A 17,235-nucleotide genomic window follows, 5' to 3' on the forward strand; every position below is an offset into this window, starting at 1 on the left:
AGCGTGGAAGGAGTGGGTTGTCTTTGGACAGGGTAGAGAGAGGCCTTCTGGATTGACTGGCAAAGTTCTAATTGCTGATTTGAGTGGTGGTTACAAGCGTGTTTTCCTTCTAAGTCAATAAGTTATAATTTTGTGTTATGCAATTTTCTGTATTTGTGTTGTATTTTGCAATAAAATTAAGTTGAAAATGATTAATCAAGTAGTGACCAGATATTTCCTACACTTTCTTTAAAAAACAAAAAAGCCTTTGATGAGACTTCCCCCTCTGACTAATGCACTCTTTCAAAGTTCTAGGCAGATCCACCAGAGACAATTGCCCCATCACAAAGATCAAAAGTGTTTTGTTCAAGGTTAGTCTCTGTGTATATTTCTGGTCAGTGTTTCTCTCTCAGGTATATCTGCCTTCTCCTGAATCCCAAGGATGATGGTTTGTGAAGACCTCCAGTCACCATTCTTCATTTCTCCTTAAAGGTTCTAAAAGTAATTCATCCTTTGGTCTCTAACAGAGATAATACTAAATAGCAGTTATGCTAATATTCACATGATTAATACAAATCACCAAGGTAAAGGAAATGTCCCTGGTCTGTCCTACTTCCTTGCTATTGCTAACTTTATGTGAATACAATTCCCTAAACCTTGACAAGTTCTCCCAGAGACATTTTAGTAAGTCTATTCGAGGTTCACAGAATGCCCAGGAAAGTCTTCAGCACATGGCTTCTGCACATTTACCCTCTCGTTTCTTCCTATTCATGTGAATAGGTGTGCACATTCTCTTTAAGTGATAGCCAATAATTAAGTCTTTCTATCTAAGGCAAAAAGAATGAAGAGGTTTGACATCTAATAGCTTAGGAACAGCACACAGCTAGTAAAATAGTGGCAACCAGGCTGAAACCACCAAGCATCCAAGTGTGTTAGACATAGGATTTTCTTCTACCCCTGAAATGTTCATAACAAAATTTTTGTTTTAAATCAGTTACTAATTTTTATATTCTGGCTTGTTGTTGGATTTATTTAATATGACATTATCCCATACTAGCAAATTACATTTTCCCAGGATCATTTTTTCTATTTCAGTTTGATCTAAATTAAGATAATTTACAAACCAGCTCTTTTAGGCTTTGGCACAAATGTTACAAATTCTAAGAGTGAGATTCTATTGCTTAGGATCTTATGGACTTTGTCCATCTCAGAGGTCTTAATTGGCTTAATTATGCTGATACCCACAACACCTGTAAAGTTCCAATATGACACTGATTCTTTCTTAAGATCAAACCCAGTATCAGCAGTAAGAAGGTTCTAGGCCCCCAGAATTAGAGGGAAGCCTAATTCTGTGGACCTCAAGTGTACTCCAGGGAGGTTAGTGAGGAAGGTACATCAGAATACAGTTGATTAGAAGAATACAAGAGATCTGAGTCCTGTACCTGTCTATCTGACCCACCACCACATCACAGGCTAGCCATTGTCCAGGCACCTGCACAAATACTATAGGTTGCGCAGCTAGACTGGGACAAGGGTCTCATTGGAAACTTCTTCCAAGCAGACACAGCCCAAGTGCTTTACATAAAAAGAGGTTATAAGCCCATCTTTACACCGTGAAAGCCATCAGCCAAAGTTACAGGCTTATTTATTGGGGTGGGGTGGTGGGGGGAGGAGCGCACTGGAAAGGGTTTCAAATTAATGTCTGATCTAAGGTCGCATTTCCAAGGTTCAGCTTCATCTTCCTGTATTTCAAGAGCACCCCCCTAATCACTAAGTTCTTCTTTCAGTTGCTGGGTAAACCTTTAACCCCTATCCCACCTCCATTTGTTCAACAGGAATGTTCATTTTCACTAGAATCTGAGTAGAATTGGAAATCAGGTGTGCCTGTCTAGGTTTAATCATTACATCGTGGTCAAATCGCTCTCCCGGAGCGCGTATACAAAAATGAATGGAAATTTTCAGGTTTTTTTTTTGTTTTAAAAAAAGAGGCTTTTGGACCTCAGCCAGGACTAAGGATGCGGGAGGCCGAGCATACGGATGGCAGCTAGGGGTCAATCCCCGCCCGGCACCGGGTCGGCCTTGGAAGAGTCGGAAGTGGTCGGGGTTTGGGGGAGGAGATCCGCTCACACACAACAGGAGAGGCTGCGCCGCCATATCTGCTGCTGCCGCTGCAGTTGCGAATGCAGTGTCGGGACCCGGCTGCCTCCACGCCGCCGCTAAGGTTCGTGTCGCTTCCCTATCCCGACTCCCACTCTTGCCGCCTCACCCCCGGCGGCACTGCCGTCTCTTTCCTCCCATTAAACCCGTTCCCTCCCCGCATCTATCAGGGCTGAAGACGATGGACCTGGGCAGCAGCAGCAGCAGCGACTCGGCTCCCGACTGCTGGGACCAGGTGGACATGGAAGCACCGGGTTTGGCCCCGAGCGGGGACCGAGCCTCCTCGGCGTTGGCGGCGGCCGCCGCCGAGGTGCAGCATGAGCCCCTCAGCTCGGCCTTCAGCCGTCAGCTCAACATCAACGCCAAACCCTTCGTGCCTAACGTCCATGCCGCGGAGTTCGTGCCGGCCTTCCTGCGGGGCCCGAGCCAGCCGCAGACCCCCCCGAATGACGCCCCCGGATTCTATGAAACCTGTACGGGCGCGGGCAACCCTCAAGGTAAAAGGCTGGGACGGGGGGCACCTGTGGAACATTCCAAAGAGGAACAGTTATTGTGGCGTGAAGGTTCCAATTCAGCCGTTACCATGGAACTTTCAGAACCTGTTGTAGAAAATGGAGAGGTGGAGATGGTTTTAGAAGAGTCATGGGAGCACAATAAAGAAGTAAGTGAAGCCGAGCCAGGGGGTAGTTCCTTGGGAGATTCGGGGCCCCCAGAAGAAAGTGGCCAGGAAATGATGGAGAAAGAGGAAATCAGAAAATCGAAATCTATGGTCGTACCCTCAGGTGCTCCTAAAAAAGAACACGTAAATGTGGTATTCATTGGGCATGTCGATGCCGGGAAGTCAACCATTGGAGGACAGATCATGTTTTTGACAGGAATGGTTGACAAAAGAACACTTGAGAAATATGAAAGAGAAGCTAAAGAAAAAAACAGAGAAACTTGGTATTTGTCCTGGGCCTTAGATACAAACCAGGAAGAACGAGACAAGGGTAAAACAGTAGAAGTGGGTCGTGCCTATTTTGAAACAGAAAAGAAACATTTCACAATTTTAGATGCCCCTGGCCATAAGAGTTTTGTCCCAAATATGATCGGTGGTGCTTCTCAAGCTGATTTGGCTGTACTGGTAATCTCTGCCAGGAAAGGAGAGTTTGAGACTGGATTTGAAAAAGGTGGACAGACAAGAGAACATGCAATGTTGGCAAAAACGGCAGGGGTGAAATATTTGATAGTGCTTATTAATAAGATGGATGATCCCACAGTAAATTGGAGCATTGAGAGATATGAAGAATGTAAAGAAAAGCTAGTGCCCTTTTTGAAAAAAGTCGGCTTTAGTCCCAAAAAGGACATTCACTTTATGCCCTGCTCAGGGCTGACCGGGGCAAATATTAAAGAGCAATCAGATTTCTGCCCTTGGTACACTGGATTACCATTCATTCCATATTTGGATAATATGCCAAACTTCAACAGATCCATTGATGGACCAATTAGACTGCCAATTGTGGATAAGTACAAGGATATGGGCACTGTGGTCCTGGGAAAGCTGGAATCAGGATCCATTTTTAAAGGCCAGCAGCTTGTGATGATGCCAAACAAGCACAATGTGGAAGTTCTTGGAATACTTTCTGATGATGCTGAAACTGATTTTGTAGCGCCAGGTGAAAACCTTAAAATCAGACTGAAGGGAATTGAAGAAGAAGAGATCCTTCCAGGATTCATACTCTGTGATCCTACTAATCTTTGCCATTCTGGACGCACATTTGATGTTCAGATAGTGATTATTGAGCACAAATCCATCATCTGCCCAGGTTATAATGCAGTGCTGCATATTCATACTTGTATTGAGGAAGTTGAGATAACAGCCTTAATCTCCTTGGTAGATAAAAAATCAGGAGAAAAGAGTAAGACACGGCCCCGCTTCGTGAAGCAAGATCAAGTGTGCATTGCCCGTTTAAGGACAGCAGGAACTATCTGCCTTGAGACATTCAAAGATTTTCCTCAGATGGGTCGTTTTACTTTAAGAGATGAGGGTAAGACCATTGCAATTGGCAAAGTTCTGAAACTGGTCCCAGAGAAGGACTAAGCAGTTTTCATGATGCCCCTATACAATACTGTGAGAATTGACTATGATAAAGTTCACCATCTTCTCTTATTTACTACACATTGACAAACTTTTCTCCATATTTTGCAAAGAAAAATTTCACAGCAAAAATCCATGTTTTGTCAGCTCTCATGTTGAGATCTCAGTTATGTCACTGTTGAATTTACCCACAATTTCCTCCTCCTATTCCATTCTGCTTCCTTGAACAGAATCAGTAAAATCTTTGTAACTGATGTGGATGTAATTGTCTATAACAATGAAAAATTAATATATTTTTAATTTTTCATTTTCCTTTAGGATACTTAGACAACCCTTGTTCCAATCAGACCAATCAGAGTGTGTCAGTGTGTGTGTACATGTTAAAGACAACTAACATGTGAATAAAATATTCCATTTGAAACTCTTACTGGTATTTGAAGTGCTTTTAAATATTTTAAAAATTTGTCTATAATACTTCTCAGTTAGCTTTTTCACTTTCTCAAATAACTGAATACATCTTATTACCTGGGTTTTTAAAAACGGTCTTGTACTCACTGCTTTAAATGAAGAATTTACAAATAATGCACAGGTTTGTGTTAAAGGAAAGGTTTTAATTTTGATGAAAAAAATTTTAGAGCTCTTCCCAATGAACTTTGTTTTCTGTGTTCAAGTCCAGTCAGTAAAGGAGCTCTTCTGCTTCCTTACTTGGTATTTGGGGAAAAAAAAAAAAAAAAAAGCTCATGCCATCTACCAAGTCCTCAAATGTTGAACATGGCCAGATTACAAATATACCTGGGAATTCAGATAGTATGTTGACTAGACTGTTATCTGTACTCCCTGGGCTTCACTGGTGGCTCAGACAGTAAAGAATCCGCCTTCAATGTGGGAGACCTGGGTTCGATCCCTGGATTGGGAAGATCCCCTGGAGGAGGGCATGGCAACCCTCTCTGGTATTCTTGCCTGGAGAATCCCCAAGGACAGAGGAGCCTGGTGGGCTACAGTCCCTAGGGGGTTCACAAAGAGTTGGACATGACTGAGCGACTAAACAGCACAGCTTCATCTTAACACACCCCTTTGTTCTGTTCACTGAGAACCTTGTGGTGTGGGGCACAACACAATAAGGGGCATTACTGTTGAGAAGATAAATACTTGTAATAGTAAATCAGTCATTCACTGACAAGTAAGGGCTAATGAGAGTCCTGAGCTTAGAAATGGGGAGACCATTCCACTCTCCCATTCTTCACTGCTTGGGGTTAGTAGGAAAGGTGAGGGGTCATTTTTACAATCATATCACAACACACTCTTGGGGTCAGAGATAACAGGACTTGTCCATGAAGAGTACATTGAGGAAAACACCAACTGTAGATCCTGAGGTGACTACTTTTATTGCCAGGAGAGAGGCTTTATAACCTGTGTAACTCAACAACTGCAAGAACTTTCTGTCTTGGTAAGTGGATAGTGGCCCAGTGTAAACACTGCCCAGTGGTGAGCACATCCATTTCCTCACACTCATGGGGTGGTTTAACAAGGGTGGGGATTGCTGCTGGAACACCCTGGGCAATGCTCAGGACCCTTCTCCACGGTCCCTTTGTTTGTGTCCTCATGTACCTTCAGAATTAGAGATAGCCACAGGTCTTTTCAGAGCATCAGTAGCATGGCTCTGTATCATCCAACCATAGATCTTCAGGACACCCACAAAGGAAAAGAGGTTTTTTATTTTGTCATATGTCAGCTGACCTAACCCACAGGGATGTGTCTCATGTTGTCTTGGACCCAGTCCTTTAATAATTAGAATATCAGTGGCAAGAGTTTCATCTTATTTTAGAGTTCGTTCTTTTGCCTCTGTGCTCTGAACTTACAAAGTGGAGTGTTTGCTAAAAGTTTTACTGTGGCAGCCACTTTTAAAAAATCTGTTTCTGATGCTGCATCAATCTCAATGATTTTACAATTTTAGTAATTTACCTATAGGATCATTGTAGATAGCATCCACTAATAGGCCAAAGCCACAAGGCAGAACAGAACTTTCTCCATCCAATTTGGATAACTTCCCATCAACCCTAACTGTCTCCTAAATGTCTTTCTCATTAGCCAGTTGTATAGAAACTTCACCAGGAGCTCTGAAATATATATATAAAACAACATTCAGAAATCAGGACATAAATCTTTGGGAGTGGATTTTAGAAACCAATAATTTTTCATTTCAGAGATGATCCAGGTGGTTGGAGACTCTTTAGGAAAATATATACACTCGTAACAGTTTTTTTCTAGCTTCATGAATAACTTTTCTCTGTAGTTCTTAATGTCTGGTAGTGTTCTCCAATACTGGCCATTAAGGCCATTCACAAGCACAGTACTGTTTCCCCAGGGTATACAAAACAGTGTCCCTTCAGAGGTCCCCTGTTGCCTCTAATTTAGACCTATTTAACTTAACTGTGCTAAGAGCATCTCAAATTCCTGACAAGCAAGGTCAGTGTAGAAACTCACCAAGTCTGGCTGCATCCTGTAAATACATCATGAACTTCCTACTTCAGGATTTCTCAATATGTGCCTAACCATTTCACTCTTGGCAATTTTTCTCCCAAGGCTCTTCCTTTTATTCTTCTGATCATTATAGGACAGATAGGAAATTTAGGAAAGGGGGCCAATTTATTTGGTACTTCAGCAAAGATCCATGAAAGAAAGAAAGTGGAAGGTTTGAGCTGGGCAGAAGCTAGCAGGTCTCCACATTACTCAACTTCGAGTACCTTTCTCTGGTACCCAGGACAAATTGTCAGTGCTATTAATATCCATTATGGTTACCATTCCTGTCTCCCAATAGACAAATCGTTTCTCAAAATAGACCTTTTAACAGTGCCATGACTCTGATTTACTACAATGCAAGAACCTGTTCTTTTTAAAGTTTACTTATGCACATTTTGCAGTGCAAATATTCAACTCACACATTAATTAAAATGGCCTATTTAGCAGCAGGAAAATTATTACTGTTTCATGGTCATTCAAAAAAAATTATCCAGCAACCACAGAAATTCTGCCAAAACCTGAATATTTGGACATGTTCACATTGATCCAATGCCTGTTTCTATGTTCAGTATGATTCTATATTTTCTTTCTTTTAAATTTTTAAAATTTATGTATTAATTGAAGGATCATTGCTTTCCAGAATTTCATTGTTTTCTGTCAAACATCAACATGGGATTCTCTATTTTCTGTTGAAGGTATTGACATTTTTTCATTTGTCCTAGTTTTCATTTAACAATATCTACTCATGTTTGGCCACTGAGGGGAAGGAAAGTTTGATCCCAGATTTCTCAGTAGGGACACGACCACTTCCACAGGGTGGGGAAAGTGGGCTTGCCTTAGAATTTGGAGAGGCTTCTTCAAAACACCCTGGGTGTGCTCATGTTCGACCAATCACCAAAATCAACAAGGGAAAAGGAAGAGAAGATAAAACCCTTCTGTATGAACATGCCACGAATGAGAAAACAAAACGAGGGGAAAAAAAAAAGTTTTGCTTGTATGTAAGAGAGTACAGTATACAGTTTGACACTGTAGCCTATAGAATATTGACTGTAGGCTTCCCTTACAGTTCCATCTTGCACTCAACACTGCCAGATCATTTTAGAGGAAAATCGTCTAAATTCTAGGGGGATGCTCTTTTCCTTCACTTACCCTTTAAAAATCGTAACAGTTTCTTTATAACTCAGTGGATGAAAAGTTCAGTCAAGTTCTAAGAATCAATCAAAAGGGGTTTCAGCAAAGCCCCTTATTTTCTACTCAGATTAATGTTAAACAATCCGAATTTACATGGACACATAATTTGCAGATAGTTCTCAGCCCCCTAAGGAAGATATTTGTATCTTTCACTGTTGAACTTAAAAAGTTCAAAGAATATTGAGACCTGCCCCCAGTTTTAGAATGAGAGGACCAAAAATAAAATAAAATAAGGTTTATAGCTCTCACTTGATATGATATATATCCAATAAGTAAATTACAGCTCTTTCCTCACATTTGGAACTCTGATTAAAAGTCTTCCTCTAATCTCTGAGATTTAGATGAATTATCTCCTCCCCAAGCTGCTTTTACTAGCTCTACCACAGTCTTTCAGTGACCTTTTGCCACAGCAATAAATTTACAGAAGAAGAACACATTGTTACGTAGCAGATGAGCAAGAAAGACTCCCAATGACATCTGCCGGTTTAGCTGACATTTCCTGGATTAAAGGTTTGTTGTTGTTCAGTGATTAAGTGGTGTCTGGCTCTTTGTGACCCTATGGACTGCAGTACCAGGTTCCTTCTGTTCTCCACTATCTTATTAAAGGTTAGTGTTTGATTTCCACCTTTGTATTTCATTTTGCACCCTGCTTTAACTGATGCTCACGACATATATTATTTAGCTTTCCAAACTGCTTTAGCTGCTTTTGTCAATTTTGTAAGGTATAAATGAACAGGTGAAATAAAATATATTAATACATTTAAAAATATGTAAAGGGTTAACTCTTTGAGTGATGCTAATGGCAGAATGCTCCATCCCCATCTGTGTCCTTCAACGCACACGAAACCAAAATAACTCTGAAAGGGTAAATGAGCCTCAAGCATGCATTTTACACATTTGAGAAGGGAACATTGAGGTTCGAAGGGAAGGTGATACATCTAGGAGGTTTTACCCTTAAAGGATGGTGATTCAGGACAGATATGTGGTGGCTTCACAAGATCCTGGTGGTGGATGAAAAGTTGCTGTGACCAAATTGAACATAATTCAAGAACATTTGCCTCTATGGATGGAACACTACTTAAGGCCTGGAGGGAATTTCAGGGCATGAGAAAGGTCATATTGATTTCCCAGCAGAATCTGAGCTGGGCCTCCAGGTGGCTAGGGGACATATACACATCAGATTCATTCTGTGAGACAAAGAGGTCAAAACCTCTTGCACTACTGGTAGCATGGCAGCCAACTCTGAGGATGGTGATATTATCAAGCCTCACAGATCCCCAAGTGTCAGTGTTCGGTCTCACACTATCTACCAATGCCTGGCTGAATTAGCAGCATCTCATCTATTTACACCTCTCTAGTTCACAGTATGAGCAGTGCCACCCAATAGGTTTGGCTCTTTGTCTGCTAGTCTCTTCATTAACTGATGCTCACCCCATTTAATCCAGTATTTAGGGATATTTTGTTTACTTGCCTGTAGGTAGTCAGATTGGATAGCAGTGAGCAGATAGTCTTGGCTGAGTTCATAAAAAAACATCCAAAGTAATGACCTGGGAAAATTCCTCACAGAAAATATAAAGCTTGTTGTGCACCCATTTAGAGCCATATGGATGAGAGCTCCACTTGAGGATGGCAATTAAGGCATCTAATAAGATGATTTCAGCAATGATATCCTCACAGCCTTGTGCAAGAATGTTAAATTCCAAGAACAGTGCTATATGGTAAAGTTCCGTGGCTTCTTCTGTTTGGCTTCCCTGCAACGAGAGCCTGAACTTCACTGAGACTCCCTACAGAGGTGCTACAGTGCAAAACAGGTCCACCATGTCATTTGTATTTTTTTTTTTTTTTGGTATAATTCTTGTGGGAGTCCTCAAAGTTCAGTCTGATTTCTTCACCAGTCCATATTCTCCTTTGTAATAAATTTCGAAAAAATGGAGACTATGCTGAAATAATAGCCTTGTGAGGTTTGAGCTATCATCTAAACAGTTCTAATTTCAACCAAAATCAGAATTCAATCTTTTTTAATGCTTAATCTTTCAGTGCTGTACTAAAATAAATGTGAAGTCTGAGTAAGATTGCTCTCAGAAATAATATAAAATTTAGGCCAGAGAACATAGAGTTTACTTAGTGTAGAAATTTCTTGAGAATGAAATCTCAAGATACCAGATCTCTTCCTGAGGCCACAGACAATCAGGCCATTAGACAAGTTCCACTTTTGGTGCCTGCTGTGTTGAGGTTAACGAATACCAGTTAGATCCTAGAATGGAAGGAGAAGATCCATGTTTCAAGATGCTGTTGGTCTTATTCTTATATTTTTGTTTTAGTTTTGTGATTAATAAGTTCAGTTCAAAGTCACCTGTGACTCCTAAGAGGAAAAGACAGCTGCATGAAAGGCAAAAATTATTCCTGAAAAAATAGTTTGAATTTTCCATGTACCATGCATACCTTCTGTCACATGCCCCTTTAGCTTTTCCTAGGCACATCCCTTGGAGAAGGCAATGGCACCCCACTCCAGCACTCTTGCCTGGAAAATCCCATGGACGGAAGAGCCTGGTGGGCCGCAGTCCATGAGGTCGCTAAGAGTCGGACACGACTGAGTGACTTCACTTTCATTTTTCACTTTCATGCATTGGAGAAGGAAATGGCAACCCACTCCAGTGTTCTTGATTGGAGAATCCCAGGGATGGGGGAGCCCCGTGGGCTGCCATCTATGGGGTTGCACAGAGTTGGACACGACTGAAGCGACTTAGCAGCAGCAGCAGGCACATCCCTAGACCTAAACTTTCCTGACATTTTGGTAACCAGGTAGATTTTAAATTAATTATTTTTATTTGAGTTTTATGTTGGACCCTCTATGAAAACTTACCTAACTCTTGTTTCTGTTGTTTAGCTGCTAAGTCTTATCCTACTCTTTGTGACCCCATGGACTGTAGCCCACTAGGCTCCTCTGTCCATGAGATTTCCTAGGCAAGAATACTGGAGTGGGTTTCCATTTCCTTCTCCAGGCAATCATCTCGACCCAGGGATGGGACTTGTGTCTCCTGCATTGGCAGGCAGATTATACTTCCTTAAAAAAATGTTCTTTATTGGGTTTTCTTCGGATTTGTTGTTCAAGCCCTAGTAGCAGTGGACAATACTTGTCCATTTGAATTTAGATGATAATGAAGGAGAAACCATATCAACAGGAAGGCGCAAAGATGACCTCTGTGTGTCAGTCTCTAGAGGTGAAAGATGAACACTTCTCAGCAACTACTCAGCAGAATATGTATTTTCATGTTTAAATCTGCCTTTTAGGGGAAAATTTGTTTTGTGAAGCACTTGTAAGATACTTTTTTTTGCAATGTTAAGACATTTATTTTTTTTTTTTAATCTTAGGACTGAACTCAAAGGGAAATGTTTATTTGACTTTTTAAAATAATTATTCGATTGAACTTCAACTTAGTGTTGAAAGTTACTATTAAAGCAGCAGTGATGGGTGCTATTCCCTGTTCTGCAATGGTTTACTCTGTCTACTAAGGAGTTTACTTTCAAACCTCATTACAGATAGCCTTACTCAAAGAATTACCATCACACACTAAAGGTATTGTACTATTTTCTAGTAATGCTGTTGTATGAACAATATTTTATGAAATGTTGTCTTTTTGTCCTACAGATTGCAATAGCTGTTATGTAATTGTTATATTGGCAAGTCTTTTGATTTTTTCCCCCTCTCGAAAATTCTCAGATCATGAGTCAGTCATATTCATATTATATTCATAAATATTCATATTCTGAATATTTTAATACTGTGGCCATTTCTATAGAAAGATTACTTGCAGGTGTGTATCTTGAAAGTAACCTCTTGTGTTTGTGTTTACATGGGTTCTGTCTAAGAGCTGAGATGAGCTCTGGAAGCTTCATCACATACTTGCACATGACTGTGTATCTGGGTTCCATGGGCAGGTTGGATGGAACCCTGCTTTTAGGTGGGGTGGCTGAAAGATGAAGATTCCTGAATTCTACTTGCTGTTTATGTACCACATCTTTACTTCAGAGAGGTACTGTTTTCTACAACACTGCATTTTTTGTGGTTGTGTTGTTACTGGTATAAAGTCAAGTACCTGCAATGCTAAAGGCTCAGAAATTTTTCTGAAACTGATTTCGTGTCCTGTGCAAGTATTTTCTACAACGTGCATAACAAGCACTTTATAAAACTTGTTTAAACTTTAATTGTACATAGTGTTTTTTAAAGAAATATATATATATATATAGTATTTTTTTCCTCCAGGATTGCCTTAGGAAATTACAAACTTGAATTCATCTGTGTGAAGCATTGTAAAATGATACATTTCTCTTTTGAGTATCATTACAGTTGTACAAAGGTTTTCACTCGCTCTATTTTTCTACTGTTACTGACAAGCATGCAACACTGACTTTATCCTACATATAACTGGTGTTTCAAATAAATGGCATTGATAGAAACAAAACAAAACAACACATGTGATCTGAGTTTGCAGATAGAACAGCTACGATGAAGGGTAAGTTCTGCTCTCGGCCACCTTGTTGTCCCCACCTCTTCCAGTAGATCCCATTATCAGAGAAGTGGCCAGAATCAAAATATATCCCCTTCCTGACATAGAATATACCTAGCATGGTGCTGAAGAAATTGTGGACCTCTTTTTTCTTTCCATTTATGTTTTAGACAGTGATCTTAGTAATCTAGAGAAGGGACTCTGACCCATGGCACAGGGGTAGTGTACCATGAAGCTACTAATTAGAATCCTGAATAAGCCACCTCACCCCTCTTCTATGAAACTCTGGTGCCTCATGAATGACATAGAAGGAATAAGACCTGCAAGGCCTGTACTTGCCCAGCCTCAAGACCAAAGAAAGAACCTGGAGTCAGTGACAGAGACATCAGTGATTTAATGGGGGTGTGTGTGGGGGGGTGATCTTATGTGTCTGAAGCAAGGTCTTGGAGCGACAACCTACAATGTGTGGTGAAAGGTGGCAGTCTTTGTGACATGGTAGCTGTCTTTGCTCCCAGGGGTATGGGGAGGTCAGCTCATCAGTCACCAGGGAAACCAGGAGAGGAGCACACCCTTCACTACCCTTTTGATAAACTAACAAGTGGAGATGTTCTTATCTAATGTTCTGTTCTAAGATTAGAATAGTCATTAGCTGGGGCTGGAGACAAGTGCATAAGCATTTACTGATTAGGCTCTATGATTAAAAGGGAAGGTCAGTCATGTGAATATGGTGTAAGTAAAGCAGGAACTCGGAGAAAGCAATGGCACCCCACTCCAGTACTCTTGCCTGGAAAATCCCATGGATGGAGGAGCCTGGTAGGCTACAGTCCATGGGATCGCAAAGAGTCAGGCACTACCGAGCAACTTTACTTTCACTTTTCACTTTCATGCAATGCAGAAGGAAATGGCAACCCACTCCAGTGTTCTTGCCTGGAGAATCCCAGGGATGGGGGAGCCTGGCAGACTGCCATCTATGGGGTTGCACAGAGTTGGACATGACTGAAGCGACTTAGCAGCAGCAGCAGCAGCAGCAGCAAAGCAGGAACTGGTTGAGCAAGGCATGTACAGAAAGTAAGGGAATAGCCGTATTGTGTGGCCTGATCAAACACCTTGTTTATAGGATTGTTGTGAGGACTGGACTGAACAAGGTAGCAGGTAGGAAAATGTGGCTCAATTTTTGTGAGTTAGTTCCCTTCAGCGCATAGTGAATCCTTACCCTTGACTATGATTTTGATCCTAGGAACTCTGCTTTTCCTTCTCACTAGATTTGTTGATTAGTGACCCAATAGCCTTTCCTACCAATGCCCTATGGTATGAAACACTGATTTTTTTTCAAAAAGAAGCAATAAGCCCAGCCCTAGGGGGTAGGAGTGGGGCAAGGGGGACTCATAATTTCTCTAGTCCCGTCATGGCTATTCTCATTCCCCTTTGTCAGATGATGGTTTTTCCAGCCTCCTCTACAATGGCCATATGGCCCAGTTCTTCCCAATGATGCATACAGGAATGTGTTGGGGACTTTTATAGGAAAAAGATGGTAATTGGGATGTGATAGAGATGACTGGAACTATACTGTGACAAGCATATGGTCATAGAGTCAACCTGTTGAAAAAAAGCTGAGCAGGAGGATGGAAGCTGTGGTATCCTTATGACATCTTTGAACAGTTGAACCAATGCAAGTGTACTTCTAGATTTTTTATAAGGAGAGGGAAAAAGAGTAAGGCATTCTTTAGATCATTGTCTCTAAACTTTAGCAACATAGTAGACTCATTTGAAAGTAACTTTTAACAATACTAATGCCCTTGCTTCATATCCAGGAATTCTGATTAATCAGTCTATATTATGGCTGTGGACATTTAAAAAATATCTTTGTTATACTGTCAGATACATAACAAAATGTACCATTGTGAAGAACCCATGTAGATCTCACATAGCTCCAACAGTTAAGAAATCTTATTTAATTTTATTTAATATACATTCCCACCTACTTCTCTTTATTTGCAGATTACTTTGAAATTAATCTAAATATCATATCACTTAATAAGAGTATTTCAGTATGTATTTCTAAGAGACATAGTTAAAAAATACAAGCACAGTAACATTATAACATATAAAGTTGTAATTCCTAAATATCTTCAAATATTCATTCTTAGTTTAAATGTTCCAATTGTGTCATATATCTTTATTTTTAAATTTGATTTCCAAATCAAGATCCAGTTTACGCCCATGCATTATAATTTGTCAACATGATTATTAAGTCTCTTTCAACCTATAGGTTGTCCCTTCTTTTGTTTTTCTTTTTTTTTAATTTTAAAATCTTTAATTCTTGTTTTTCTTGCAATTTATACATTAAAAATTTTGGGTCCTTTATTTCTCTAGAGTTCCACACAATCTGGATTTTGCTGACATCCTGTCATTGTTTAACAAGTCTGTCTCCTGACTTCCCTGTAAATTGGTTGTTAGAAGCTTCATTGGAGTCAAGTTTTTCTTCTTCCCTCTTTTTTAAAGCAAGAATACTTCACAGGGCCCTGTGATGGACAGGGAGGCCTGGCACACTACAGTTCATGAGGTTTCAAAGAGACACAACTGGGTGACTGAACAACAACTTCACAGGTAGTGCTATATACTTCTATCTGGATATACATAATATCTGGTCATCTCTTGTTTTATGATGGAAGCAAACACTGATGATTAGTGCCTAGATCCAGTATTTCATTGAAGTTTATAGTATGAAGATATTCTATTTATCTTTGTTCATTTATTAACTAGAATACCTCTCTAAAGAGAATATTTTCCTCACTAGTTATTTGATTAAACAGTAGCTATATAGATAGAAGGATAATTATTTGATGCTTTCCTTCTATATAAGAGTTTTAAAATTATGAACTTATTTCTTGGCACTTTTAAAGGTGACCACAGAGTAAATTTTACGATCACCATGAATATAATATCTAAGGACACTAAATGTGTTCAAACCTGTTTACTTATCATTCTTATAGATGCTCAAACTGTACCATTTTAAGGCATTTAGGCTCTTCAGAATAGCTCTTGAATCCTTTTTACACGACTTTGGTAGGCCTTCCCCTTTTCTGGTGCATCAAGTTGCTCAAAGCTCACCTTATACTTTTCTTGAAATCAGTTAATCTAGATTTATTTTTTAGTGGAAAATTCTTCTTGCTTTGTAAGGCAGAGCTATTCTTTTTAAAGGAAAATATAGTATGAGTTTGTACTGGTACTACCCATTCAAATTCAGGGCTCCAGGGTATTTGCTTTATGACCTTGATCTTTCATAAGCATATCCTTTCTATGAAGCCACAAGTCTTGACTCCCAGTGAAACCAAATAATTAAAAGTTACTCATTAATGTTTTCCCACAATTCACAACCAACAGTGTCCAAAATATCATGCCAACACTACCAATAAAAATACTGATTCTGAAAACAGTTTAAAGTTTTCATGTGATTGTTTTGGTCCTCAAGTTATACCCTCTAGGAATGTGCAGAACAAATGGCTTTATTAATACAATATTGTAAAGTTTAAAATATAATAATAATAAATAATAAAATTAAAAAAAATAAAATAAAATCATTAAACATTGCTTCTGTATGGTAATGATACCAGTTGGATGCACAATGAAGTATAGTTGGTTCATTTTGCTTTTCCTTGATTTTAACTTAATTAGTTTTTATAAATATGCAGAAAATTTATATAATACCAATGTCAAACCTATAAAACAATGTATTTTAGCAGAATCCAGCTTGGCTTCTTGTTCCTACCACTCTGAACATTCTTACATATGTACGTTATTTTTAGTTTGGTGATTACAGTTGATATGTATTCATACTTACCATGAGAGGTAAGCAATAATGTACTATACAGTTTCCCCATCTTGATTTTTCCTCAATTGTCAATATATCCCAGAGAGTGTTTCAAATCAATATATAGAAATAGTCATCATTCATTAAAAATTTTTTTATTTTAATTGGAGGATGTTTTACAATGTTGCATCGGTTTCTGTCATACAAAGAGACGAACCCAGCCATAAGTATATATATATGTATATATCCTCCCTCTGGAGGCTCCCTCCTACTCACCCCACCCCCTCATCCCACCACTCTAAGTCGTCATAGAGTGCTAGGCTGGGCTCCCTGTGTTGTATGGAAGCTTCGAAATGGCTGTCTATTTTACTCATTGTGGTGTACATATGTCAATGCTACTCTCTCAGTTTGTCCCATTCTCTCCCTCCCTCACTGTGTCCACAAGACCATCCTCTAAGTCTGAGTCTGTATTGCTGCACTACAAATAAGTTCTTGAGTACCATTTTTCTGGATTCCGTATATATGCTTTGTTGTTGTTTTAGTCACTAAGTTATGTCTGACTCTTTTGCGACCCCATGGACTTCAGCCTGCCAGGCTCCTCTATCCATGAGATTTCCCAGACAAGAACACTGGAATGGGTTTCCATTTCCTTCTCCAGGGGTATCCCTGCGCTGGGGAACCAATCTGAGTCTCTTGCATTGGCACGTGGATCCTTTACCACTGAGCGACATGGGAAGCCCTATATATATGTATTAACGTATTTGTTTTTCACTTTCTGACTTACTTCACTCTATGTAATGGGCTGTGTTCATCTACCTCATTTCGACTAATTCAATTTTTTTTTTCCTTTTTATGGCCGAGTAACATTCCATTGTGGGCTTCCCAAGTGGCTTAGTGGTAAAGAATCCATCTGCCAATGCAAGAGATGCAGGAGACACAGGTTGGATCCCTGGAGTGGGAAGATCCCCTGGAGGAGAAAACAGCAACCCACT

The 17,235-nt window shown here is 39.9% G+C and overlaps 1 protein-coding gene across 1 annotated transcript; it reads left to right on the plus strand.

Annotated features, from left to right (window-relative positions):
* The first annotated feature begins 2,100 nt into the window (after nt 1-2,100).
* Nucleotides 2,101-4,640, plus strand: GSPT2 (G1 to S phase transition 2). The gene is made up of 2 exons (XM_012106687.5): nt 2,101-2,200; nt 2,307-4,640. The coding sequence occupies exon 2, from the start codon at nt 2,318-2,320 to the stop codon at nt 4,214-4,216; it is 1,899 nt and encodes a 632-aa protein (XP_011962077.3). The 5' UTR covers nt 2,101-2,200; nt 2,307-2,317; the 3' UTR covers nt 4,217-4,640.
* The last annotated feature ends 12,595 nt before the right edge of the window (nt 4,641-17,235 follow it).

This window comes from Ovis aries, chromosome X (genome assembly GCF_016772045.2).
Source record: "Ovis aries strain OAR_USU_Benz2616 breed Rambouillet chromosome X, ARS-UI_Ramb_v3.0, whole genome shotgun sequence".
Taxonomy (NCBI): domain Eukaryota; kingdom Metazoa; phylum Chordata; class Mammalia; order Artiodactyla; family Bovidae; genus Ovis; species Ovis aries.